The sequence below is a fragment of the Lolium perenne genome, chromosome 5 (assembly GCF_019359855.2).
Source record: "Lolium perenne isolate Kyuss_39 chromosome 5, Kyuss_2.0, whole genome shotgun sequence".
Classification (NCBI taxonomy): Eukaryota; Viridiplantae; Streptophyta; class Magnoliopsida; order Poales; family Poaceae; genus Lolium; species Lolium perenne.
Genome location: NC_067248.2, coordinates 145,301,323 through 145,328,433, shown reverse-complemented (window position 1 = coordinate 145,328,433; position 27,111 = coordinate 145,301,323). Strand labels below are relative to the sequence as shown.

The 27,111-nt window shown below is 45.8% G+C and overlaps 1 protein-coding gene and 1 long non-coding RNA gene across 2 annotated transcripts in view; one reads left to right on the top strand and one right to left on the bottom strand.

The window, feature by feature from the left end:
* LOC139831301 (uncharacterized) overlaps positions 1-27,111 on the bottom strand; it is a 127,887-nt gene that overhangs the window by 48,049 nt on the left and 52,727 nt on the right. The window lies entirely within an intron of this gene.
* Positions 16,205-27,111, top strand: part of LOC127303632 (uncharacterized) — a 29,259-nt gene continuing 18,352 nt past the window's right edge. The window contains exons 1-5 of the mRNA XM_071820528.1: positions 16,205-16,715; positions 16,796-17,027; positions 17,148-17,220; positions 17,321-17,584; positions 17,663-17,907. Of these exons, the coding sequence (XP_071676629.1) occupies positions 16,498-16,715; positions 16,796-17,027; positions 17,148-17,220; positions 17,321-17,584; positions 17,663-17,907 (1,032 nt within the window). The 5' untranslated portion in view covers positions 16,205-16,497. The remainder of the gene's footprint in view (positions 16,716-16,795; positions 17,028-17,147; positions 17,221-17,320; positions 17,585-17,662; positions 17,908-27,111) is intronic.

Sequence of the window (27,111 nt, the reverse complement as noted above, 5' to 3'; positions counted from 1 at the left end):
GTCTAGACATGCATGCTTGTTTATCAACTTGAATGCTTACTATATGACATAATAAGACTATATGTGTGTTGGTCAAATCCTATGTTTGACCAAGATTTAAACAAGCATAAATCCTGAAAATGAAAAGGTAAGCTTGGATCCTTCTTATTCACTCTAAAATTAAGCTTTTGGGAAGTTTTTGAAATTTCCATGTTTGAAACTGATACGTCTCCGACGTATCAATAATTTCTTATGTTCCATGCCACATTATTGACGATATCTACATGTTTTATGCACACTTTATGTCATATTCGTGCATTTTTTGGAACTAACCTATTAACAAGATGCCGAAGTGCCAGTTGCTGTTTTCTGCTGTTTTTGGTTTCAGAAATCCTAGTAAGGAAATATTCTCGGAATTGGACGAAATCAACGCCCAGGGTCCTATTTTGCCACGAAGCTTCCAGAAGACCGAAGAGGAGACGAAGTGGGGCCACGAGGCAGCCACACCCTAGGGCGGCGCGGCCCAGGTCTTGGCCGCGCCGACCTGTAGTGTGGGCCCCTCGTGTGGCCCCCTGACCTGCCCTTCCGCCTACAAATAGCCTCCGTCGCGAAACCCCCAGTACCGAGAGCCACGATACAGAAAACCTTCCAGAGACGCCGCCGCCGCCAATCCCATCTCGGGGGATTCAGGAGATCGCCTCCGGCACCCTGCCGGAGAGGGGAATCATCTCCCGGAGGACTCTACGCCGCCATGGTCGCCTCCGGAGTGATGTGTGAGTAGTCTACCCCTGGACTATGGGTCCATAGCAGTAGCTAGATGGTTGTCTTCTCCTCATTGTGCTTAATTGTCGGGTCTTGTGAGCTGCCGAACATGATCAAGATCATCTATCTGTAATTCTATATGTTGTGTTTGTTGGGATCCGATGAATAGAGAATACTTGTTATGTTGATTATCAAATTATGTCTATGTGTTGTTTATGATCTTGCATGCTCTCCGTTACTAGTAGATGCTCTGGCCAAGTAGATGCTTGTAACTCCAATAGGGAGTATTTATGCTCGATAGTGGGTTCATGTCTCCGTGAATCTGGGGGAGTGACAGAAACCTCTAAGATTATGGATGTGCTGTTGCCACTAGGGATAAAACATTGGTGCTATGTTCGAGGATGTAGTTACTGATTACATTACGCGCAATACTTAATGCAATTGTCTGTTGTTAGCAACTTAATACTGGAAGGGGTTCGGATGATAACCTGAAGGTGGACTTTTTAGGCATAGATGCATGCTGGATGGCGGTCTATGTACTTTGTCGTAATGCCCAATTAAATCTCACAATACTCATCATGATATGTATGTGCATGGTCATGCCCTCTCTATTTGTCAATTGCCCAACTGTAATTTGTTCACCCAACATGCTGTTTATCTTATGGGAGAGACACCTCTAGTGAACTGTGGACCCCGGTCCAATTCTCTATACTGAAATACAATCTGCTGCAATTGTTCTACTGTTTTCTGCAAACAATCATCATCCACACTATACATCTAATCCTTTGTTACAGCAAGCCGGTGAGATTGACAACCTCGCTGTTTCGTTGGGGCAAAGTACTTGGTTTGTGTTGTGCAGGTTCCACGTTGGCGCCGGAATCCCTGGTGTTGCGCCGCACTACATCTCGCCGCCATCAACCTTCAACGTGCTTCTTGGCTCCTACTGGTTCGATTAAACCTTGGTTTCATACTGAGGGAAAACTTGCCGCTGTACGCATCACACCTTCCTCTTGGGGTTCCCAACGAACGCGTGCTGTACGCGTATCAAGCACTTTTTCTGGCGCCGTTGCCGGGGAGATCAAGACACGCTGCAAGGGGAGTCTCCACATCCCAATCTCTTCTACTTTGTTTTTGTCTTGCTTAGTTTTATTTACTACTTTGTTTGCTGCACTTTATCAAAATACAAAAAAAATTAGTTGCTAGTTTTACTTTATTTGCTATCTTGTTTGCTATATCAAAAACCCCAAAAAAAATTAGTTACTTGCATTTACTTTACTTATTTCATTATGTTTCCTCTTAATTTTACCGTGAAAAACATGCCGGTAGGACGCGGGTCTATAATTGGGAGAAATAATATAGAAGAATTTTTCAACCATGTTAGTACCATTGAAGATTTTGAAGATAGACACTTGGTAGATCTTGCTCCTACTTATGAAATTTCTGCTGCGCATTTAGTTCGCATGTTGGAAACTAAATTTGTTAATCTCAATCCTATAATCCAACACATGTTTCTTACACTCGGTGATATGGAAGAGGGGGAAAAGAAAGATTTTGTTTTAGAAACCCTTCTTAGAGAATTTGGTGGTCTAGCAAGAGAGGCTAGAAAGGTCTTTGCTAAATTTAATATGCTTGGTTCTCATACTAATTTTGTTAGTCTCCTTGAAAAGATGGACATGGATAGAATAAGATACACTAATAATATTGATGATGGTGGGGAGATCAAAGCACCAATACCATGTAAACTCCTAGCTATGAATGATGCACTAGAAAATAATTATGCTTGGCTTGTTCCTGAAAATTTGTTTGATGAGAGTAGCAAGCCCAAGACTAATGAAAAGGGAGACGCTAAAACTTATGTATCCAGTATACTATGCTTGGTTGAGAAAAATCCACACCCCGCTGTAGATGTACCACCCTTTGATAATACTTGATACACACTTTCTGCGCCTAGCTGAAAGGCATTAAAGAAAAGCGCTTATGGGAGACAACCCATGTTTTTACCTACAGTACTTTGTTTTTATTTTGTGTCTTGGAAGTTGTTTACTACTGTAGCAACCTCTCCTTATCTTAGTTTAGTGTTTTATTGTGCCAAGTAAAGTCGTTGATAGAAAAGTTCATACTAGATTTGGATTACTGCGCAGAAACAGATTTCTTTGCTGTCACGAATCTGGGCTAAATTCTCTGTAGGTAACTCAGAAAATTAAGCCAATTTACGTGAGTGATCCTCAGATATGTACGCAACTTTCATTCAATTTGAGAATTTTCATTTGAGCAAGTCTGGTGCCCCAATAAAATTCGTCAATACGAACTGTTCTGTTTTTGACAGATTCTGCCTTTTATTTCGCATTGCCAGTTTTGTTATGTTCAATGGATATTTCGATTCCATTGACTTTAAGTAGCTTTGTGCAATGTCCAGAAGTGTTAAGAATGATTATGTCACCTCTGAACATGTATATTTTGATTGTGCACTAACCCTCTAATGAGTTGTTCTAAGTTTGGTGTGGAGGAAGTTTTCAAGGATCAAGAGAGGGAGATGATACAACATGATCAAGGAGAGTGAAAGCTCTAAGCTTGGGGATGCCCCGGTGGTTCACCCCTGCATATATCAAGAAGACTCAAGCGTCTAAGCTTGGGGATGCCCAAGGCATGCCCTTCTTTATCGACAATATTATCAGGTTCCTCCCCTGAAACTATATTTTTATTCCATCACAGCTTATGTGCTTTGCTTGGAGCGTCGGTTTGTTTTTGTTTTTGTTTTGTTTGAATAAAATGGATCCTAGCATTCACTGTGTGGGAGAGAGACACGCTCCGCTGTTGCATATGGACAAGTATGTCCTTAGTTTCTACTCATAGTATTCATGGCGAAGTTTCTTCTTCGTTAAATTGTTATATGGTTGGAATTGGAAAATGATACATGTAGTAATTGCTAAAATGTCTTGGATAATGTGATACTTGGAAATTGTTGTGCTCATGTTTAAGCTCTTGCATCATATGCTTTGCACCCATTAATGAAGAAATACATAGATCATGCTAAAATTTGGTTTGCATATTTGGTCTCTCTAGAGTCTAGATAATTTCTAGTATTGAGTTTGAACAACAAGGAAGACGGTGTAGAGTCTTATAATGTTTTCAATATGTCTTTTATGTGAGTTTTGCTGCACCGCTTCATCCTTGTGTTTGTTTCAAATAGCCTTGCTAGCCTAAACCTTCCATCGATGCCGATAAAGTTGTGGATGGCGACGGTGATGCAGGTGGTGTAGGCGACGTAGGCGATGTAGACGACGTAGGTGATGTAGGCGACATAGACGATGTAGACGACGTAGGTGATGTAGGCGACGTGGCCTAGATCGTTCCTGAGGGTGCAGGGGACGATGCCGACGAAGTTGCTGGTGCTGCTGCCATCGTGATCGGATTTGATGGGGCGAGGTCGGGTAGACGTAGCGTTCCTTCAGAGTCGGGAGTACTTGAAGCTGCCGAACACCAGCTCCGTTGGCATCGGGGTGTCGGCAAAGGTCGGACGTAAAGTAAGTCGATGTGGCATGAACTCGGGGGATCCGAAGGAGATCGAAATCACCCGGGGTGATGTCGATGAAGTAGATGAAGTAGCCGATGCTTTGCACACAACAAGCAGGCTTCCCATAGACAACGCCAATTGATGAGACGTGATCTCAACAATGCCCTCGGTTGGGGGCTTAGGGTTAGAGTGTAACGGTATTTTACCCTTATCCATTATTTTGGTAACAATGACACCGTGCTAGAGTATTTGACCTAATACGTTTATAAGGATTATCTCAGGTATTACGCAATGAGGCAGAAACGGTGTATCAAAGGAACAAGAAGGCTAAAGGAGACCCCCCACTTCAACAACAATCGAAAAGGGGTCTACATAAGAAATCCGGTCGGTCACCCGATCGGACCGGGCCACAGACCGGCTGGTCCGGTGCACGGTCCGGTCGACCGGGCGCCAACCGGGCTGCAAACCAGCGCGGAAGAATCCGGTTTGCCGCCCGGTCAGCCGGCCTACAGACCGGCGAGTCCGGTCGACCAGGCGCCAACCGGAGGAGCCCCTGGACGAAGAAAAGGAGGATCCGGCCCAGCATCCGGTCACATCCGGCTGGTCCGGTAACTGGTCCGGTCCGACCGGACGGCAGACCGGACAGTCCGGTCACTGGTCCGGTTGACCGGGTTTGACGAGAAGAAAGCTGAGGTGGCAAGTGACCAACGGCCATTTTTCGAAGAACACTATAAATAGGTCTTCTCCTACCTCAGAACACTTAGGCACTACATTACAAGTTGTTCTTGAGCTCTCTCTCTCTCTCTCTCTCTTACTCCATTTCTAGAAACACCAAAAGCCTCCGATCTACCTCCTCCTCGACCCAAACTCAAATCCCTCCGGGGAATCACTAGAGGAGGACCCGATCTACTGTTCTACCAAGCCAAATCTCATTCCCCTTGTATTCATCAAGAAGCTTGCTTCCTAGGGTTCCTTGGAAACCCTAGGTGGGCAAGAGGAGTCCGGAAGCATCCGGGCTGTGGATTTGCTCTGGGCAAGATTGTGAAGGTTTGGAGGCTACCTCAAAGTCTACCTCAAGTGAGTGAGCTATTCCTTCGTGGGATAGGCTCCGGAGAATAGGGTGAGCCTTCGTGGTGTGGGGAATCCTTCGTGGGACCTCCACCCCTCCAAACGTGACGTACCTTGTTGCAAAGCAAGGGAACACGGGAATACATCCTCGTCTCCGCGTGCTATCGGTTATCTCTAACCGAACTCCTTACTTGTGATTTAACTGCCTGAGAGAGCCTTCGTGCTCGAGATAGTTGTATCTTCATATAGGTTGCTTCACCTAGTTTGCATTAGGCTCACCTTTATATTCCGCAAAGCCTAATATTGCAAAGAAAGAATTAAAATCTGTAGAAACCTATTCACCCCCCCTCTAGGTTTACCATCTCTATACTTTCAATTGGTATCAGAGCCTGGACTCTTATTAAGGGCTTCACCGCCTTAAGAGTGAGATGGATAAACTATTCGAGGGTCTAGATGAAAACTCTAACCTTTCGGTTAAAGAGATGAAATCTAGATTCTTGGCATATGATGCCGAGAAGAAGAAAAAGGAGGATGAGCTACAAAGCCAAATGGCAGAGATGTCTGTCATGCTTAAGAACTTGACTAATGGGTCTCCTAGTACGGCTTCGGCCTCCCTAGGGACCTATCGCGAAGTCAACCATGACTATCCCAAAAACACTTCACCCATGCCTCATATAAACCATAGTGGGAATGTTCCCCATTTTGATGGAACTCACTTTCCTTTTTGGAAATCTTCTATGGAATCTCATATTCGCAGCTGCAGCGTGGAGTTGTGGGAGATCATTGTTCATGGATACCGGGAGCCTCAAGATCCCATTCGGTTGACCTCCACCGAATTCTACAACCGTCAAATCAATGCCTCCGCACGTGACAAGATTAGGAGTGGTATCAACCGCAAGCTCCTTGATCAAGTCAATGACATAGACTCCGCTAGAGAGTTGTGGGATCGAATCATAGTACTCCAAGAGGGAACCGATTTGATCCAATCCGCTCTTTATGAGACCGCAAAGCAAGAGGCCCATCAATTCATGATTCGAGAAGGAGAGTCCGTGGCCGATGCTTATGCAAGACTTGGTGCTCTTAGAGTAAGGGTCAAGGGACTTGGTGTTGAGAAGTACAATGACGGCTTCGAGATGAATGAAGCATTCATAAAGTCCAAGGTCATTGCTATGATTGCCGTCAAACAAGAAGACACCAATCTCGCACTCAACTTGCAAATCATGACCAAGAGTGCCGACCTCAACTCCGATGATCTAGTCTCCTATGTGGCCGCCAATGAAAACATGGCCAAAGCGGTAAAGAGGCTCATGGCAATGAACCGTGTTGATGAAGCCTCACACAACCATGAAGCGCCACACAACCTTGCTCTCAAAGCTAGGGCCGATCATGGAAGCAAAGAAGACTATGAAATTGAAGAAGAGGAAGAGATGACCTCAACAAGTGACATGGCTACCGACTTTGCTTTCTTTGCCAAGAAATACAAGGCAAAGTTCCCTATGCTCCTTAATGACAAGAAGAAGAACAGAACTTGCTACAATTGTGATGAAGATAGCCACTTTGCAAATGAGTGCCCTTATGAGAAAAGGGTGGACAAGCCAAGATTCATCGAAGGGGTCAAGCCAAGATTGAAGCCAAACCCAATCAATGATCGATACAAGAAGAACAAGGGAAGAGCCTTTGTTGGGGCCGAGTACTTGTCCGATGATGAAGAGGAAGATGAGGAGGAGGCCGGGGTGGCCGGTTTGGCTTTCTCTAAGCCCGGGTCACTCTTCACATATGACTACTCCAAGGACTACTCCACAGAGAATGATGTTGGATCCTCCTTCATGGCAAGGATAACTCAAGATGATGACTCCGATGACTCTACCTCATCTACAATCGTTGGCTCTTGTCTTATGGCAAGGGAAACCAAGGTAATGGAACCTCCACCTTCCCTATCTAGTGTTCTTGATGATGAAAACGAAAATCAAGATGAATTAATTGTGCTTAAGGAACTCTATGATGTTAGATGCACCCTACGTGGTGAAGCTCTTGTCAAGTTTGATTTCTTGATGGACTCACTCAAAGAAAAGGATGAGTCCATTGAGGAATTATAATATCATTTGAATGAGAAGGAACGAAGATTCAATCTCCTAAGACAAGAGCTAAAAACTGAAAGGTGCATATCTCAAGGCCTTAAGCAACAAATTGAAACCTATGAACTTGATAAAGTTAAGGACCTAGAAACTATTGATAGGGCTCAATTATTGACCCAAGAGCTCAATGCCTCAAAGGAGGAGCTTGAAGTTGCTCATGCTTCTCTCAATAGGGATCTTGACCACCTTGAAAAGGCTAACAAGCTTGTCAAGGATGAGCTCAAGAAACTTGGAGAGAACCATGATCTACTCCAAGAATCCTACAAAAAGGCTCTTGGATCAATGAAGGATCCCATTGATGTTGAAAAGCTTGCTTGTTCCTCCACTTCCTTTACTAGTGAGCATGCTAAACTTGTTGAGGAACATGTTCGTTTACAAGAGGAATTTTTTTTGCATGTTGAGACCAATGCATATCTTGAATCCTTGGTGACCAAATATGGTCTCGACTATCATCCTAATGAATCTTCTTGTGAGCAAGCATCTATTCTTGAGGAGAATGTTAGGTTAACAAAGGAACTTGCAAAGTTCACCACCGCCAAGAACAAGATGGGATTGGATGACCTCTTGAGTAAGCAAAGGTCAAACAATCAAAAGTTTGGACTTGGATATGTTCCCAAGTCCCACAAGAAGAACAACTACAAGAAGGAGAAACCCACTCAAGATAAGAACAAGAAGGTCACTAATAATGGCAAAGCCTCTAAGGGCAAAGCCACTAGTGGTGACCGCACGGGGCCAAACGATCACTATGCATTATTTGTTGATTATTATGGTGATGTCTATGCTAACTATGTTGGCCCTCCTAATGGCTATGCTTATAGAGAGTACTCAATTTAGGTACCGAAAGATATTGTTGCCATTGCAAGGGAACCCATTAATCGATGGGTTCCTAAATCCTCTACTTGATTTTGTAGGGGTATTCCTCCGGTGGTCCAAAATGGGTATTTGATAGTGGATGCACCAATCATATGACCGGAGGAAGAGGTGTGCTTGATCAATTCATTGAAGATATCTACAAGAAGTCAAGCATCACCTTTGGTGACAACTCAAAGGGAAAGGTACTTGGGTATGGCAAGGTAGCAATCTCTAAGGACTTGTGCCTTGAGACGGTTATGCTTGTTGAATCCCTAGGCTATAACCTACTTTCTATATATCATCTTGCCGATGCCGGTTACAATTCATATTTCACTAATTATTGTGTGAAAGTCTTTAGGAGTGACAATCTCAAATTGGTCCTTGTTGGATATGTGGAGAACAACCTTTACGTGGTTGACCTCTCGAAAGAGAGCCCCTCTCCCTCCACATGTCTAATGGCGGCCAAGCATGACGAAGGTTGGTTGTGGCATCGCCGCCTTGGTCATGTTAACATGAGAAATCTTAAACAACTCCTAAAGGGTGAGCACATTGTGGGACTAACCGGCATTTCTTTTGAGAAAGATCGTGTTTGTAGTGCATGTGTAGCCGGAAAGCAACTCAAGAAGAAGCACCCTATCAAGAGTATTGTTACCACATCTAGGCCTTTGGAGCTCCTTCATTTGGACCTCTTTGGGCCATCACATTATGATACTCTTGGTGGGAGAAAGTATGGACTTGTCATTGTTGATGATTACTCAAGATACTCTTGGGTCTTTCTCCTTAAGTCTAAGGACGAGACCCATAGAGAGTTCATCATCTTCGCCAAGAAAGCTCAACGCATGTATGAATCCGAGATCAAGGCAATTAGGACCGACAATGGCACCGAGTTCAAGAACTACACTATGCAAGAGTTTGTTGATGATGAAGGCATCAAGCATGAGTTTTCGGCGCCATACACCCCTCGACAAAATGGTGTTGTTGAAAGGAAGAACTGGACTATCATTGAGATGGCAAGAACCATGTTGAGTGAATTCAACTCACCCCACAACTTTTGGGGAGAAGCCATCTCTACGGCCGTCCACTACTCCAACCGGCTCTTCCTCCGTCCTCTCCACAACAAAACTCCATACGAGCTTCTTACCGGTAACAAGCCTAATGTCATGTATATTCGTGTCTTTGGATGCAAATGCCTTGTTAAGAACAACAAAGGAAAGCTCGGTAAATTTGAAACTAGAACCATAGAGGGTATATTTGTTGGATATGCGGAGAACTCTCACGCCTATAGATACTACAACCGGTCCACCGGGACTATTGAAGTATCTTGTGACGTGGTGTTCTTGGAGGATAATGGCTCCCAAGTGGAGCAATTTGATCCATGTGTTGCAGATAATGATGATGATCCATCTAGTGCCATCAAGCACATGTGCATTGGACACATCCGGCCCATGGAAGTTCATAATGATGATCAAGATGATGGAGTAGATGTATCAAGCACGACTCAAGTGGAGCCTAGCTCAACTCAAGCCGAACCATTAAGTGCAACTCAAGAACCATCCTCTACTCAAGATGAGTCACGTTCCGAAGAACAAGAAGAAGACCCTCACTCCACGGAGCAAGACCATGATGATGATCAAGAGACATCCTCAACTCATGATCAAGCTCAAGTGATCCCTCATGATCAAGCACTAGCAAGAGATGAATTCATTGATCATGAAGGAACCGTTCGGAAGATCAAGGCCACTACAAGGGCAAGTGACATGAAAGTGGATCAAGTCCTTGGTAGCATCTCAAGAGGAGTGGTAACTCGTAGACACCATGCATTACTTATCACTTATTGTCAACATCATGCTTTTGTGTCTAGTTTTGAACCACTTAAGGTACATGAAGCCTTGGTCGATCCGGATTGGGTAATTGCCATGCAAGAAGAATTGGAGTGTTTCACTCGTAATGAATTATGGTCTCCAGTTGAGAGACCCAAAGATCATCGCATCAATGTCATTGGGACCAAATGGGTATTCAAGAACAAGCAAGATGAGAATGGCATTGTCATACGAAACAAAGCAAGGTTAGTGGCGCAAGGGTTTGCCCAAATTGAAGGTATGGATTTTGAGGATACCTTTGCGCCGGTAGCCCGTCTTGAAGCTATTCGTCTTTTTCTTGCATTTGCATCTTTCCACAATTTCAAATTATATCAAATGGCTGTGAAAAGTGCATTTTTGAATGGTCCCCTAACAGAAATCGCATATGTGGCTCAACCCCCGGGTTTCGAAGACCCATGCCGACCCAACCACGTGTATTTACTCCATAAGGCACTCTACGGTCTCAAGCAAGCTCCACGTGCTTGGTATGAGTTCCTTAGGGATTTCTTACTACATGATGGGTTTTGCATGGGTACGGTCGATTCCACCTTTTTCACCAAGCGGGTTAAAGGGGGTGGCCTCTTTATATGTCAAATATATGTTGATGATATTATCTTTGGTGGAACTAACCCCAATCATAACAAAGCTTTTGAGCTATTGATGACTAGGAAATTTGAGATGTCCATGATGGGAGAGTTGAAGTTCTTCCTAGGCTTCCAAGTGAGGCAACTTGCAAAAGGCACCTTCATCTCTCAAGAAAAGTATGTGAGGGACATGCTCAAGAAATTCAACATGACCAATGCGAGCCCAATGAAGACACCCATGCCCGTAAAGGGGCAACTTGGCTCATGTGACGGTGAGAAGGATGTGGACATAAAGGTATACCGCTCCATGATAGGATCCTTGCTCTACCTTTGTGCCTTTAGGCCGGATATCATGCTAAGTGTAGGGATGTGTGCTCGTTTTCAATCCGCTCCCAAGGAGAGCCATTTAATGGCGGTCAAACGGATTCTAAGATACCTTGTTCTCACTCCTACTCTCGGGCTATGGTATCCAAAGGGGTCAACCTTTGAACTCATTGGCTATTTGGATTCCGATTGGGCCGGTGATAAGGTTGACCGGAAGTCTACCTCCGGGGCTTGCCAATTTATTGGCCGGTCATTGGTGAGTTTGTCATCCAAGAAACAAAACTCCACCGCCCTATCCACCGCCGAAGCCGAATACATATCCGCGGCATCTTGTTGCACTCAATTGTTATGGATGAAGCAAACCTTGAAAGACTATGGTGTGTCTCTTGGTACGGTGCCTCTTCTTTGTGACAATGAAAGTGCAATAAAGATCGCCAACAACCCGGTTCAACATTGTCGCACCAAACATATTGACATTCGCCATCACTTCCTATGTGATCATGTTGCCAATAAGGATATTGATCTCACTCATGTGGGAACAACCTACCAATTGGCGGATATTTCACTAAGCCTTTGGATGAAACCCGCTTTGTTAACTTGAGAGGAGAACTTGGTATTCTTGATCCTAAAAACTTGGATTGATTAACTTCTTGCACTATATTCTTGCATTTATCTTGCTATCTAGCTTAAAGCCATAGCACATATGGGGATAGTCATCCTACCATGTCTTGGTACGATGCATACCTATGTGTGCAACATAAATAGACCCAATGTCATTATATGGACCCAAGCATGTCTCTTCGAGGTCTCATGACATTTGCGCTTTCACATAGGGGGAGTAACCCCCCGCCCCTCATTGAGCCTTCATTACAACTTGATTTGAGTATATAAGGCCAAATGATCTTATTGCAAACATCATTTCCAAATGACTTATGATTCTTGATATATACTTCGAATCATTCCCATTGTTGCTATTCACATCTTGTTTGGATTTTCTCTCCAATGGGTATGCCTAGAGAACTTTGTGTTTCCAACCCCATGTCTATGCTCATCTCATCATCATCTATCTATCTATATGTACATGTCATCATTTGAGCACTCACACACATTTACACAAAGCATAGGGGCAAAAACGAGGCAAAATTAGACAAATCTGGGCTGGCCGGTCCCTGGCCCGGTTGGACCGGGTTCCTGACCGGATGGTCCGGTTGACCGGGCGCCAACCGGGCTCTGGGCCGGATCAGCCGGCGCCTGGTCCGGTTGACCGGGCGCCCGACCGGCCGCGCGGCCTAATATAAATAGGGGACGGGATACCCCTTGGGGTCATCTTCCCCATTATTCCCCAACCTCCACCCCTCCATGGCCGGCGCCCTGCTCACCTCCACCAAGATCTAGCCCTTTCCCACCGCAAGAACCCCCCAAACTCCACCAAAACATAGATCGGGCTCTTTGGGACATCTCCACCGAAGGATTTGAGCCCTCTCAAGCTAGTTTGGGAATTTTTGGTGTTCTTGGTTTTCAAGCCTTACCTTGTGTTCTTCTTGTTCTCTTGATCAAGGAGGACAATGTCTTCGGGTAATGTACTCTCCCTTCCTCCCTAATTTCTAGTCCTCTTCACACATTGCTAGTTCTTGACAAGATCTGAGGAGATCTTAGGGTTAGGGTTAGGGTTAGGGTTTGCAAGTCCTCATGCCTTTAGAGTGTCTCACAACACACAGCACATACTCCACTCTATTGTTATAGTCTATGTTCAAGTTTTTTTTGAGTTTTTGCATGAATTTGTGGTAGAAAATATGGGCAACTCATTACAACTCGACAGATCCGGTTTTCCGCCCGGTCAACCGGCCCCTCAACCGGCCGGCCCGGCGTGTCGTCCGGTCTGACCGGATTGGCAACCGGCTTGTCCGGTCTGCCGCCCGGTTGGACCGGCCTGTGCGCCGGATCGCCCAATTTTTCGCACAATCTCATCAATACACTTGAATATATGCTATGCTTTTTGGTTTCTCTCTTATTGATGACATGTACACTTACCCCACTGCTATCCTCGCTCTATTCTCTCATTCACATGAAGTTGGAGTGGTGAACCACGGGGCACTGTTGCCAAGAGAGGCCGGACTGTTGATCCACCCCGCCGGTCTAGTGGTCGTGTTCCTCCTGCAGCTCATCAGGCTACTGACACTAGCAGCTCGGAGAGGAGAAGAACCAAGTCAGTGGGTGGTAAGAAGAAGGATAAGCAGGCCGCCCAAGATGATGATGAAGAAGTGCCAACCTTCAATCTTGCGGATGCACACCGCGGTGAGTGGCGGGAACTGAGGTTGGTGAATCCATATCACCATGAGCGCCGGACTTACTTGGGTGGGGACAAGTTCTTCTGGACCAAGACACAAGCAACCCTATGGTCTGGTTTCTATGATGATCATGACAGTATGAAGAATGGGACCATTGTGATGCCCAAGGCCATCAATCCTCAGGAGCTTTCCTTGCATCAAGCCACAAAGTATCGCTTTGTGGTTGACACCTTGAAGGGACTGGGTGACAAGGGATTAACTTGTCAATGCCTATGGATTGTAGGCTAGGGTTTAGTTAGAAGTAGAGGGTAAGTAGATCTCGAAGGTTTCAGCCGAAAAGTACTCGACGATTGTGAAAACTAGGGTTTGCAGACAATGATTCGGTTGATTCTTTTGTCCCTCGACTCCCCCTTATATAAGAGGTGAAGCCGAGGGATTCGTGCTATACAAGTTTACAGAGTCCGGGACGTTTTCTAACTCGTCCCGCCAGATTACAAACAACACTTCCTATTACAACTCTATCTTTCCTTAGTAAATCTTGGGCTCCCGAATCTTCTTATTCTTCGGGTATTGGGCCTCCAGTAAACCCCGGGTACCATCTTTGGCAGGCCCATTTGGGATGCCTATGTCAGTAGCCCCCGAGATTTTGCTTGAATCGTAGAGTCAGGGAAAATCTCCATTGTTTATTTTTACTCGAAAGCTTTAACCTTTTATATTTCTTCACATAAAATTCTATATTGTACAGGGATACTGGTAATTGGGGCTAGTTCATCTGACGGATCAGGTACTAGTTAACTGCTCTAGTGGCAATCCGCAAAAACCTACTTCAAAATCACGTCCCCGGACATGATCTCGGGATACTGGTGTAAACGTCGACAGGTGCCGCTTAAGGTCTTACCATTCTGTCGAGTCCCAGTCAAATTTATCGGGTACCTAACGCGTCCGTTAGGATTTTTCTTCGTATCTGTTGATACGGATAAAAGTAGCAGAGCGCAGTCTTTGGCGATGCCACGCCCAGCAGAACGGATCTGGGGTCTTACCTTCGCAAATTTGCGGCATTCAGAAATTGATCGCAACTTCGGCGTTCTGAGAATATATTGTCGAGTGCTTTTCCGGCTGTTGGAATGGCACATTTTATCGAGTCATATATGACTTATATTGTTCTCCGATGGGAGTATATGTAGAGTTAATTATAACTCGAAATATACTCTCTTGTTTTTCTATTTTTGTTAATTTCATCGGGCACGCGAACAGCGTTCCCGATGGGAGTAGCCCCCGAGGCTACAACCAAGAACTTGTGCTTGGTTGTAGGCTCAACATTTTAGTCCACCTTGTCGCTATATTTTCATTACTTCCCAATATGATCTCTTTCTTCTTCTCTCTTTTTTTATCTCTCGGGTGCGCGAACAGCGTTCTCGATGGGAGTAGCCCCCGAGGCTACAGCCAAGGACTTGTGCTTGGTTGTAGGCTCCCGCAATTTCTATATTTGTCATACTCGAAAATTTACTTTTTCCTGAAGTAGCCCCCGAGCATTTGGGCAAAAACTTGTATTTGATCAAAGGCTCCCGAAGTATTGAATAATTCTTTCTGTCGCCACTTTTCTTTTATTTTTCTTGTCGACATACTTCCCTTAATCAAATTTACTTCATCCTTCTCGAATAGTCGTGAGTTCTCTGCCCTGTGGGTCCATTGCTTCGACCATGTTGACACGTCGTGCAAGTGGGGGACACACGTCCTCCGCTTTTCCTGGCGCACGTACGGTAACGCCTATCTCAATAAAAATACTGTTTTGCCCTTGTGTCTAGAAGATCCATTCTCACCACACGATTTCTTCATCCAACGGCACACTGCTTCACCCGATTCTTATATAAACCCTTCTTCAACCTCCGTTCATCCTTGCTTGCGCCGCTTACCTATTCCTCTTCGCAAAACTTCCCCTGCGCCCAACTCTCTCCAATCTTCCGTACGCACATACATTGCTCTGCCCACTGCCGTTGATGCCACCGCGCACGCGTCTGACTCGCCACAGCACGCCGGAATCCAAGATGGCCGCCGAGGATTTTGAGTGGGAGAGATCCAAAATCTCCAATCAAGACATCAACACGCTGAAGAGGCTCGGCCTCATGACGAAGGAGGACGCCATCCGCTTTCCTAGCGAAGAAAGCTACCCCAAGCCTCCAATGGAGTATCGGGTTAGTTTTGTTGATCACCTGATCCGCGGCCTTTCAACCCCAATCCACGATTTCCTCCGCGGCCTTCTTTTCGTTTATGGGATTCAACTGCACCAGTTGACTCCCAATTCCATCCTTCACATTTCTATTTTTATCACACTTTGCGAATGCTTCCTCGGAATCCCTCCCAATTGGGCTCTGTGGAAGCGCATTTTCTGCCTCCGCCGTAATGGCTCCCACAACGTCACTTATAACATAGGTGGCGTTGTTATCTGTGTTCGGACTGATGTCGATTATTTCGACGTCAAGTTTCCTGATTCTGTCCAAGGATGGCGCAAAAAGTGGCTCTACATCCACGAAGAAAGCGCCAATTCTGTGGAGCACAACATAGTTCCTTTTGACGGAAGTGCCAGGATTCAGCGTCGCCGTTCCTGGGATGCCGAAGCTTCTGAAGAAGAGAAAAAGGCGACAGAGGCGCTCATGGCTCGTATCCGTCATCTTCAAAACACTCGAGGCAAAGAGCTATCTGGTGTTCAAATTATCGCCTACTTCCTTAGGATTAGAGTGCAGCCTCTTCGTGCTCGCAAAAATCCCCTTTGGACGTATTCTGGTGAAAATGAGTCCAACATAATCTCCACTGATCTTTCTGTAAAGGACTTGGAAAAATTGGTTCGAAGAATTTCTCGATTAGGCAAGAAGGATCCTATTCCCTCCTCCTGTCGAGTGGAACCATACAGTGCTTCCAATCCTCTTCCCGAGGTATTTTCTCTTCTCGAAGTTCTATCTTGTTCTGAACTGTTCCTCGTATCTTATTGCAGTGGTATCTCACTTATTCTCTTTTGTCACTATTTCCTTGTAGAATCATCCTACTATGGCTTCCCTTCCTCCTCTTCCTGAGGATGGAGAGGTCGAAGAAAGAGCCGTTGTCGATGATGTCAACCAGGAGACCCCCTCTTTGTGAATGAACCCGCATGATTCTCGAAAATCTGCGGGATCTACTGAGAAGGATGCTGCCTCTGAAGATACAACATCAGCGCAATCTCCTCCTCCTGCTGTTTCTCCGAAGAGCAAAAGGAAAAGGAGCAATGCCGAAGATTCCGGGACCTCGAAACCCGAAGAAACTGCTCCTGCACCTCGAAAAGCAGCTTATGATCCATACATCGAGAGTATCATCAGCTCGTAGGTTCCTTGCTCTTTTCCTTTTTTATTTGAAGAATTTTATTTTGCCTTGCTTTTATGCTGCCACTATTTTGTCACAGTGATGATGAAGAAACACCAACTTTAGATGTGGCTGCTCGAACGAGCACGTCACATACTTTAGTTATTTCAGAAAAACCAGTTGAAGGGGAGGAATCGTCGCCTCCTCAACAAAATGTTGATACATCTACTCCTTCGAGCCCCCGTGCCCCTTCACCAAAAAGGGCACGGGTTGAAAAGATTGTTGATCCTGCCCCTCAGTTGGGCAGTTCGTCGCCCCCGCTCCTAGATGATGTAAGTTTGTCGACATCTATATTTTCTTTATTTTGTTTCTTCACATCTTTTTTTTTTATTATTTTTTTTTTTTTTTTTTTTTTATGCCGATGTTTCTCTTACTGTGTTCACGTTGAACAGCCTATGATCAAGGATCTTCTCCGCATCGGTTCCCAATTTATTGGGTACCGTGAATATGCTAATAGAGCCGAAGGTAACGACTTTCATACTTGTCGTTTTTCCTTAATTTGTCACTCCTGTTACTTGCCGCGATTTTTTGATCTTTCTTCTCTCTTTTTTCCATATCTCGACAGAGAAACTTGCAGAGGCTAACGAACGCGCCGACGCACTGGCTCAAAAACTTGAGCAAAGTGAGGCGGCTCGCAAGAAAGCCGAACTCGCTGCTAGCAAAGCCAAGGTCGAAGCTGATGAAGCTAAGGCGAAAGCTGCTGGTGTCGAGGAACTGCAGAAGAAACTTGAGGATGCGACAGCTGCCTTGGATGAGCACAAAGCTGCACAAGCTTCTCGTGACGAAGGAATCCTCAAGCGTTTGAAGTCGCAAAGTCGACGTACTCTGAGTAATATTATCAATCCCTTTTATTTTACTGCACTTCCTGTTTCTTGGTTGTTGACTGATGTCTTGTCTCGTGTGGCAGCCCAAACAAACCAGGATTTTGATCTGGATAATCCTGTCAACGATCCTCTCCTTGACGCACTTTCTCTTCTGGAGTTTCACGGGCGCGAAATTCGTGAAGGCGTGGCAAATGCTAATGCAGGATTGTCAGCGTTGTTCCCTTATTTCTTCCCGAAGAAAGAAGAACCCGCAACTTTCCTTAACCTCGCCAAGATGTTTAATGCTTCGGAAGACCTGGGATTGAAGATGCGTCAGGAGAATATGAAGGTTGCTTTGTCGAGAGTATCACATTGCCCTGGTTGCCGACAGCCAACGTACGCTTGATTGGATGAAGGTTGGCGACACCCGGTCAGATAGAGCAGTCAAGATGGAGGTCGCTGATCAAGGCGGCCAAGCCCAACACGAAGAAGATCTTGGCGTATCGGGGATCAAGCCAGCTTCAACTCCTAGCTCCTCGAGGCCGGAGGTCTAGTTGCATGCCTCTGTTTTTCTTTCTGTTTCTTTTGCTTCTGTCGCCAAAGTAGTCATTTGGCGACACGTACTTTCTTAACTCCACTGTAATGCCCTTGTAATTATTCCAAGAAATTAATGAAGACTTCTATCTTTGCTTGTGATTTGATGTTGTCTTGTTTATTTTTCAGTTGATATTTGATAACTATACTCCATCTTCTCGCTCCTTCCAATGTTTCGCCTTCTTCTTCCCCGCGAGGAAAGCTTTTGGTGATACCGCTCTGTCGACGATACCTTGTCGCAAGAACTGGATGAACTTCGGCAACAACTTCAGTATGCGAAGAAGCAAACACTTGTGATGATGGAGCAATCTCGTAAGTCATCTGAAGCCGAAAAATTGCTCTTCAACAAGCTCGCGAGGCCGTAGCTGCTAAGGAAATTGCTGCTTCCGAGGCTGAAAAGGCGACTATTCGAGAAAATTTCATGCTCGAATTAATGAATGAAGCCAGTGCAGATATGTCGGGTATGCCTGTTTCATCCGCTGATATCCTTTATCTGCATACTATTGTTTCTTTGAAGGTTTCCGCTTTTTTGTTTTGATAGGTGCCTTTACTGATGCTGCTGCCGAGGAAGAGAGGGTGAATGCTAGGACAACCCTCCTTGTTAATCTCTCCTTGGACCATGGTTCTTTGTTTTGGGCTACCCCGGAAAGGACCCGCCAAATTGTCAGATTTCAAGATCGTGCCTCTCAAACTCGCGATTTCCTCGACTTCTGTACCAAGACCTTGTCCATGGTTTACAACTCCATGTTTCCTCGGAACGTCCAACCAAAAACTCTTCCTGAATTGATGGAAAGGTTCAAGGATGCTCGCAGTATCCATGATTTTGTCAAAGCTCAACTAGTAGCTGGCGCCCAGATTTGCTCTTATCATGCTCCAAATCTGCCACTCGAAGCTTGACCTTACCCAGGTTGTCGAGAAAGTTCACCAAAAAGTAAAACGTCGGAGAGTTGGTGTTGACAGATTAACACGAAGGTTACGCCTATAGCCGAAGAAATGATTGAAGACCTACTTCGGATGGATGCCGACTTTTTTGCCGATGGCCATTATGCCGATTTTCTTGGTGCTGCTCCTGAGGAAAACAGGGTTACTCTTGATGACATATTGAATCAAGACTAGTTAGTTTCTTCTTGTAGATATTTTTTCTTTGTAATCCATGACTATATTGTAAAGCAATCATTATATTTCTCTGTTTGTTTAGCCCCCGAGTGTTTCGGTGACTCTTTACTATATTTGTATACTTGCGAGGTTTTGAACCAAGGCATTTATATATTTAAGGCGAATATGAGCCCCCAAGCTTTTTATTGAGTACTATTTTGTATTTTTGTTGACTCACGAGGTATTTGAATACCGAGGCAAGTTTTTCCTTTTGTCGATGAACTATATTGAAATTCGTCGGAGCGAAGACTTTGGTCATGTCGATAAAGAAGAAAAGTTATATTGTCACTATCTTTATTATATTGCAGCACCGCGAGCCCGCCTCATTAAAAACCTTCTCCGGCCCCACTCGGTGCCCCGAAAAAGGAAAAGAGTGCGTCTGAAAACTCGCGGGCGTTTCAGTACATTGAAGCTTTACAAAGACTATATTTTGACTCTAGGCGTAAAAACGCCTAAGTTGCGCCACGTTCCAGGGGTTTGGCTCCTCCACCCCTGTCTTCTTGTCCTTTATTCTGTATGCTCCTCCTCCAATTACTTCCGTGACAATGTAAGGGCCAAGCCATGGTGACTCGAGTTTTTCATGACTTTTTTGCGTGAGCCGAAGAACTAGGTCTCCCACCTGAAAAGATCTTGGCCGCAAACGTCGACTGTGGTAATTCTTCAAGTCCTGTTGATATTTGGTTACCCGAGATAATACTTCATCTCGAGCTTCATCAAGTGCGTCGACGTCGTCTTCTAGCACTCTTCTCGACGTTTCTTCATCATATTCAGCGACACGTGGAGAGTTGTGCTCTATCTCGATTGGTAGTACTGCCTCTGCTCCATGAACCGGGAAAAAGCAGGTTTCTGCGTTGCTGTGTTTGGTGTTGTTCGGATGCTCCACAACACGCTTGGTAGTTCTTACTGGCCAGGTATGTCGAGCTTTTTCCGTGGTCCTAACAAGCGCTTCTTGATACCATTGCAGTATGATGCCATTGGCTTTCTCGACTTGCCCATTGGTTTGTGGTTGCGAAAGTGACGCAATGTTCAGCTTAATACCCACCTCTTCGCAATAATCTTTGAATTCATGGGATGTGAAGTTGCTGCCGTTGTCTGTGACGATGCTGTGGGGCACTCCAAATCTGAAGACGAGGCCTTTTACGAATTTTATTGCGGATGCTCCATCTGGTGAATTTATCGGCTTCGCTTCTATCCACTTTGTAAACTTATCGACAGCTACTAGCATGTACTCCTTTCCTCCTGGCCAGGATTTGTGTAACTTACCCACCATATCAAGTCCCCATTGAGCAAAGGGCCACGACAATGGTATTGGTGCTAGCTCTGCTTCGCCGGAGTGTGAGGTTTTGCGGCGAACCTTTGACATGCGTCGCAAGTTCTTACTATGTCCTTGGCGTCCTCGATTGCTGTCAACCAGTAGAATCCTGCCCGAAAAACCTTGGCTGTGATAGCTCGACTACTTGCGTGGTGGCCACATATTCCTTCGTGTACATCCTTCAGGATTATTCTTCCTTCTTCGGGTGTAACGCACCTTTGCAAAACGCCTGAAATACTTCGCTTATACAATTCTCCCTTGACCACCGTAAAAGCTTTGGAGCGTCGAATTACTCGCCTTGCTTCAACTGGATCATCGGGTATTTCTTTCCTCATGATGTATGATATGTACGGCTGCATCCACGGTATCTGTATCACCATGACCAAGTCCTGATCCTCTTCTTCGTCCTCTTGCTTTTCCTTGGCAGCCCCCGAGGGTTTCTTCTCCTTCTTTTTGACTTTGTTGGCTTAGTGGATCTCTCTGTTATCTCTTCCCAATACACCTGGCGGACTGGAAGGCACTGTGACCCGATGTTTGCAAGAACGTCGGCTTCGTCGTTGCTCAACCTGCTAATATGATTTACTTCGCATCCATCGAATAACTTCTCAAGCTCGTTGTACACTTCCTTGTATGCCATCATGCTATCATTGATTGCATCACATTGGTTCATAACTTGCTGAGCCACCAACTGTGAGTCGCCAAAGATTTTTAATCGAGTTGCTCCGCAGGCTTTCGCCATCTTCATCCCGTGTATGAGGGCCTCATATTCTGCTTCATTGTTAGATGCGTTAAGGAACGTCATCCGGAGGATGTACTTCAATTTGTCGCCTTCTGGTGATATGAGTACTACTCCTGCGCCAGCTCCTTCTAGTCTCTTGGACCCATCAAAGTTCATGGTCCAAGTTCTCGATAAATCTGGAGGTCCTGTATTTTGCAACTCCATCCATTCTGCGATGAAGTCCGGCGTATTTGCGACTTTATTGCTTTTCTTTGTTCATACGAGCTGTCCCGAGGGGAAAGTTCTATTCCCCAAAGGGAGACACGACCCGTAGCTTCTGGGTTATTCAGTATATTTGATAAGGGAGCTTCATTGACCACTATGATCGGGTGTGCCGAAAAATAGTGGCGCAATTTTCGTGCTGTCGTGAACACTCCATATGCTAGTTTTTGGTACTGAGGGTACCTTTGTTTTGAAGGTGACAAGACTTCGCTCACGAAGTATCTTGGCCATGCACTCCATGGATTTTCCCTTCTTCTTCTCTTTCGACAACTAATACCGTGCTAACCACTTGGGGCGTGGCTGCAATATATAGCAGGAGAGGTTCCTTTTCCTTTGGAGCCACCAGGATTGGTGGTGTCGAGATTTTTCGCTTCAGATCCTCGAAAGCTCTGTCGGCCTCTTCGTTCCACCGGAATTTATCTCCTTGTTTTATCGGCGCATAAAATGGTAACGCTTTTTCTCCTAACCTGCGACGAACCTGCTCAAAGCTGCGACTCGCCCGATTAGCTGCTGTATTTCTTTCAACTTTGTTGGCTTTCTCATTGTTACTATGGCTTGTATTTTGTCGGGATTTGCTTCAATCCCTCTTGCCGAAACTAGAAACCCCGAGAAGTTCTCCTATTTGGGACGCCAAAAGAACACTTCGTCGGGTTCAGTTTGAGGCAGAATTTGTCGAGGTTGTCAAAAGTTTCTTTGAGATCCTCGATCAATGTTGTCCCCTTTTTTGATGTTATGACGACATCATCGATGTATACTTGCACGTTTTTCCCGATCTGTGTTGCTAAACACTTCTGCATCATCCTCGGATATGTTGCTCCCGCATTTTTTAGACCAAAGGGCATTGTCTTGTAGCAAAACACGCCGTAAGGTGTAATAAACGCTGTCTTGGCTTCATCATCTTCTTTTAATCTGATCTGGTTATAACCAGAGTATGCATCCAAGAAGGAAAGACGTTCGCAACCTGCCGTGGAGTCGATAATTTGATCGATCCTTGGGAGGGGAAAGTGATCCTTAGGACAATGTTTATTGAGACACGTAAAGTCGACGCACATGCGAAGGACTGTCGTGTTTTTCTTCGGCACCATCACTGGGTTAGCTACCCATGTGGCTTCTGTAGATATTTCTCTGATAAAACCAGCTTCTTCGAGTCGATTTATTTCTGAAAGCATGGCTTTGCGGTTTGGTTCCGAAAAACGCCGCAAAGGTTGTCTGATTGGTTTTGCTGTTGGATCCAAATTTAGGTGGTGCTCGGCAAGTTCCCCTGGTACTCTGGCATGTCAGCTGGACACCATGCAAAGATTTTCCAGTTCTCACGGAGGAACTTGACGAGCGCGCTTTCCTATGCGATATCCATATCGTTTGCGATAGATGTCGTCTTTTTGGATCTGTCGGGTGAATCTGCACCTCCTTAGAATTTTTCTCTGTGTTGAAAGTTGATTCTTTATTTGCCCTTCCGGCGTCTGGCACGTCGTAATCAGTCATGCTTTTTGACGCCAAGTACTCGCTTGCATCCCGAAAGTTTCTGCCAACTTTGTGAAAATCCTTGTCGCACTTATCGGCTAAGGCAAAGCTTCCCTTGACTGTGATTGGTCCTCTTGGTCCGGCAACCTCCACAACAGGTATGTATAGTGTGGTACTGCCATAAATCTAGCATATGCTGGTCGTCCCAACAGAGCGTGGTATTGTGATGGAAAATCCACGACTTCAAATTCGAGCTTCTCGATTCTATAATTTTCTCGGGTCCCAAATTGAACATCGAGATTGATTTTTCCCAATGGATAACTTGGTTTCTCTGGTGTGATGCCGTGGAATCTTGTGTCTGTTGGTTTCAAATTTGCTAAGGATATGTTCATCTTCCTCAATGTATCTGCATACATGAGGTTCAAGCTGCTGCCGCCGTCTATGAACACTCGAGAGACATCAAATCCTGCGATAAGCTGCCGCGAATAAGTGCTGACTGCCCTGGTCGAGGAACTTGCTGCGGATGATCTGCTATTGTGAAGCCGATATCTTGTCCTGACCAATTAAGGTACTCAACTGTTGGTGGAGGCATTTTCTCTGCCATAAACACCTGTCGTGAGATTACTTTTTGAGCTCTATTGGACGGCCTTCCCTTCTGAATCATCAACACTGCTCCGTTGGAGTTAGGATCAACATAGGGTGGTGGTGCAGGTGCTGCCGCTATTCTTAGCTGGTGTCGATTGTCCTCTGTAATCGCGGGAGGTGGCGGTAGATGAACCTCGCTCCTAGGCTCCCGAGGGTTTCTCTGTGCTGCTCGAGCGTGAGCATTTTCTGCGTATCTGAACATTGCCTGAAAATTTCGACAGTCTTTCTGCAGGTGCCCTGACTGTCTTTTCCCGTTGCTGTCGAGGAAGAAGTGCATCTGGCACGGTCCGTTCAGCATTTCCTCGGGGGACACGAAAGGTCTTGGAAACCTCGGCCCACTATTTTGCCTGTTGCGTGAATCATCCCTATTATCACCTCGCTGTTCACTGCTTCTCTGGTAATCATCTCTGTTGCCTCCTGTATTTGTCCGAAAACCTGCCGAAATTTGTCCTGGAGCGTCGTAGTTTTGGTACGTCCGAGGAAATCTTCGCCTCGGTTGATAGTTTCGACCACGGTCCTCCTCTGGCGACCTGTGTCGTTTGTTGTGGACAGCGTCTTCTCCATCTGCCCATTTATTTGCTATCTCCATTAACGCGGATACTGTCTTTGGATTGGTCCTTCCCAAATCCTCGACAAAGTCTCCACGCCTGACTCCTGCGACAAACGCATCTATTGCTCTCTCGTCAGATATGTTTTCTGCCGCGTTTTTGATGATATTCCACCTCTGGATGTACTTTCTCATTGGCTCATCTGGCTTTTGTCGACACGCTCTCAACTCCTCTAACGACGCGGGTTTTTTGCACGTGGATCTGAAGTTCTTGACGAACACGTCCTCGAAACTTTCCCAGCTGTCGATGGATCCTGGAGCGAGTTTCTTTATCCATGATCGTGCGGCACCACTCAGGTGCACCTGGATGCTTTGCATGGCTGTTGCCCTAGTTCCTCCTGTCAGCTTCACCGTCTCCAGATAGTCGACTAGCCAATCCTCTGGATCTTGAAGGCCGTCGAATTTCTTGAAATTATCGGGTAACTTGAATCCTGAGGGGACTCGCGTTTTTCGGACTCTCCTCGTGAAGCATGGTAAGCCGCACATATCTTCGTCGTTAAGTTCTGGGGATTGCCGATGATCCCTTCTGCTTTGCCGCGCTCTGTCGACTCTTGCTTGTGCTGCTGTGTCTCTTGCTCCACTTGGCCCTTCAGGTGCTGCCGCTGTTGCTGCTGCGGGTCGCGGACTATTTTGCCTTGCCACTCCTTCGGGAGGCGTTGATATAAACGCTGTCCCCATAGCTCCAACTCCTGCTACCGCCATATTGTACAGTGTTTCCCTTGGGTCACCCGGAGGTGGTTTAGATGCAAGGATAAAAGCATGTGTCGCCATATACCCAGCCTCTGGTGTCTTAGGGATGATGTTTCCTCTTGTATCTATCGACATAAAGGACATGTCGAGGTTTTGAACCAAGTGTTCTCTTTCTGCCTCGGGTATGTGTTGCAGCCTTGATCTTGCTCTGTTCCGCGCCTCCCGATGGCTATCACCCGTAGTTCTAGATTGTCGACTTAGATCTGCCCTTCTCCTGCTGGATGCGTGCTGCCTCCTTTCTCCTGTTCAACTCAGTGTCTGTTTTTCCAATTCCCTGGCAGCTCGTGCGAGCCTATATTGATATGCTTGCAATTCTTCCGTGTGGCTGTGGTAGCCATTGGTTCTGTGCCGTTCATAGCTCTCGCAGCTCTATCCCACGCTGCTTGTGAAAGTTGAACTCTATCTCGCGGCTCGGCCCGACGTATTTGTTGCCCAAGCCTTGTCGCAGATTGGAGGGATCGACGTATGGATTTCCCAAACTGTCGAAAGCCTCAGATGTCTCCTCTTGACCTTCAATGGCGTAAATCTGATGATACCTTGTACTCAGATCTATGTTGGGTTTGGTGACATCATCGTTGAGATTGATGAAGACCTTGCCCACTGTGAGAGATTTGTCGATGAAGTCATGACTGTCGACATCGCTTGAGCCATCGCTTATATACGAGTCCGCAGATGAATCAAACTATATGTATTTGAAGATCTTGGCTAGTTTCTCTCTTGCTCGATCGACGTAGCGTGTCGCCGAGGTTTCTTCTTCTTCTGACTCGTTTGACGATGCATAGCTTGAAAAATCGGAATCGGCCACTGATGATCCCGACGAAATCGGAATTTCGACACGATACGATCCTTCCTTCTCGACGCGAAAGTGGAACCTTCCGAACGTCATCTCCATGGGCTCCGCCAGATACGCATATGCATCCAAACGGGAGGGTGGGTGAGGAACAAAATCGACAAGACCAGTAGCGATCTGTTTACCTCGATCCATTGTGTTGCTTGCGGTTGACGATGTCGAAGATCTTGAGCGTGCCATCGAGATCAGCTCCTTACGCCTCTAATTCCCACAGACGGCGCCAATTGACAAGGGATTAACTTGTCAATGCCTATGGATTGTAGGCTAGGGTTTAGTTAGAAGTAGAGGGTAAGTAGATCTCGAAGGTTTCAGCCGAAAAGTACTCGACGATTGTGAAAACTAGGGTTTGCAGACAATGATTCGGTTGATTCTTTTGTCCCTCGACTCCCCCTTATATAAGAGGTGAAGCCGAGGGATTCGTGCTATACAAGTTTACAGAGTCCGGGACGTTTTCTAACTCGTCCCGCCAGATTACAAACAACACTTCCTATTACAACTCTATCTTTCCTTAGTAAATCTTGGGCTCCCGAATCTTCTTATTCTTCGGGTATTGGGCCTCCAGTAAACCCCGGGTACCATCTTTGGCAGGCCCATTTGGGATGCCTATGTCACTGGGCCTATATGACCTTGTGCTCCTCAAGCCTGATGATTCACAAGAAGATCCCACCTACTGTCCTCTGCTAGTCCGCCAGTTCCATTGCACTGTCTACTTTCATGAAGATGAAGACCGCACCATGACTTGGATGACTGGCAAGGAGAAGTACTCCTGCACCTACAGACAGTTCTGTGCGGCCTTGGGTTGTGGTGGTGACCGTGCTCCAAGGTACAAGATCCACTCTCGGTCTAAGATGACTAAAAGTGACATTTCCTTTTGCTACCCCACTAACCCAACTGCTGCGCCTCCCACCATCTCCGGGATGTACTATTCCTACCTTGTCCTTGCAAGGCTATTCCGTGAGAACTTCATCAGCAAGTCTGGAGATTCTAGTGAAGTCAGGAACTATCACCTGAACCTGATGCACTATTGCAACCCTGCCAAGATAAGGAAGATCGATGGGTGTGATCTTATTTACTGTGAAATCAAGCGTGCAGTGATGGACCGCATGACTCCAAACTATGCTCAGTATATTCAGCGGCTCATCAACACCATTGTTCCTGCTCCTTACAACGTTTTTGGTG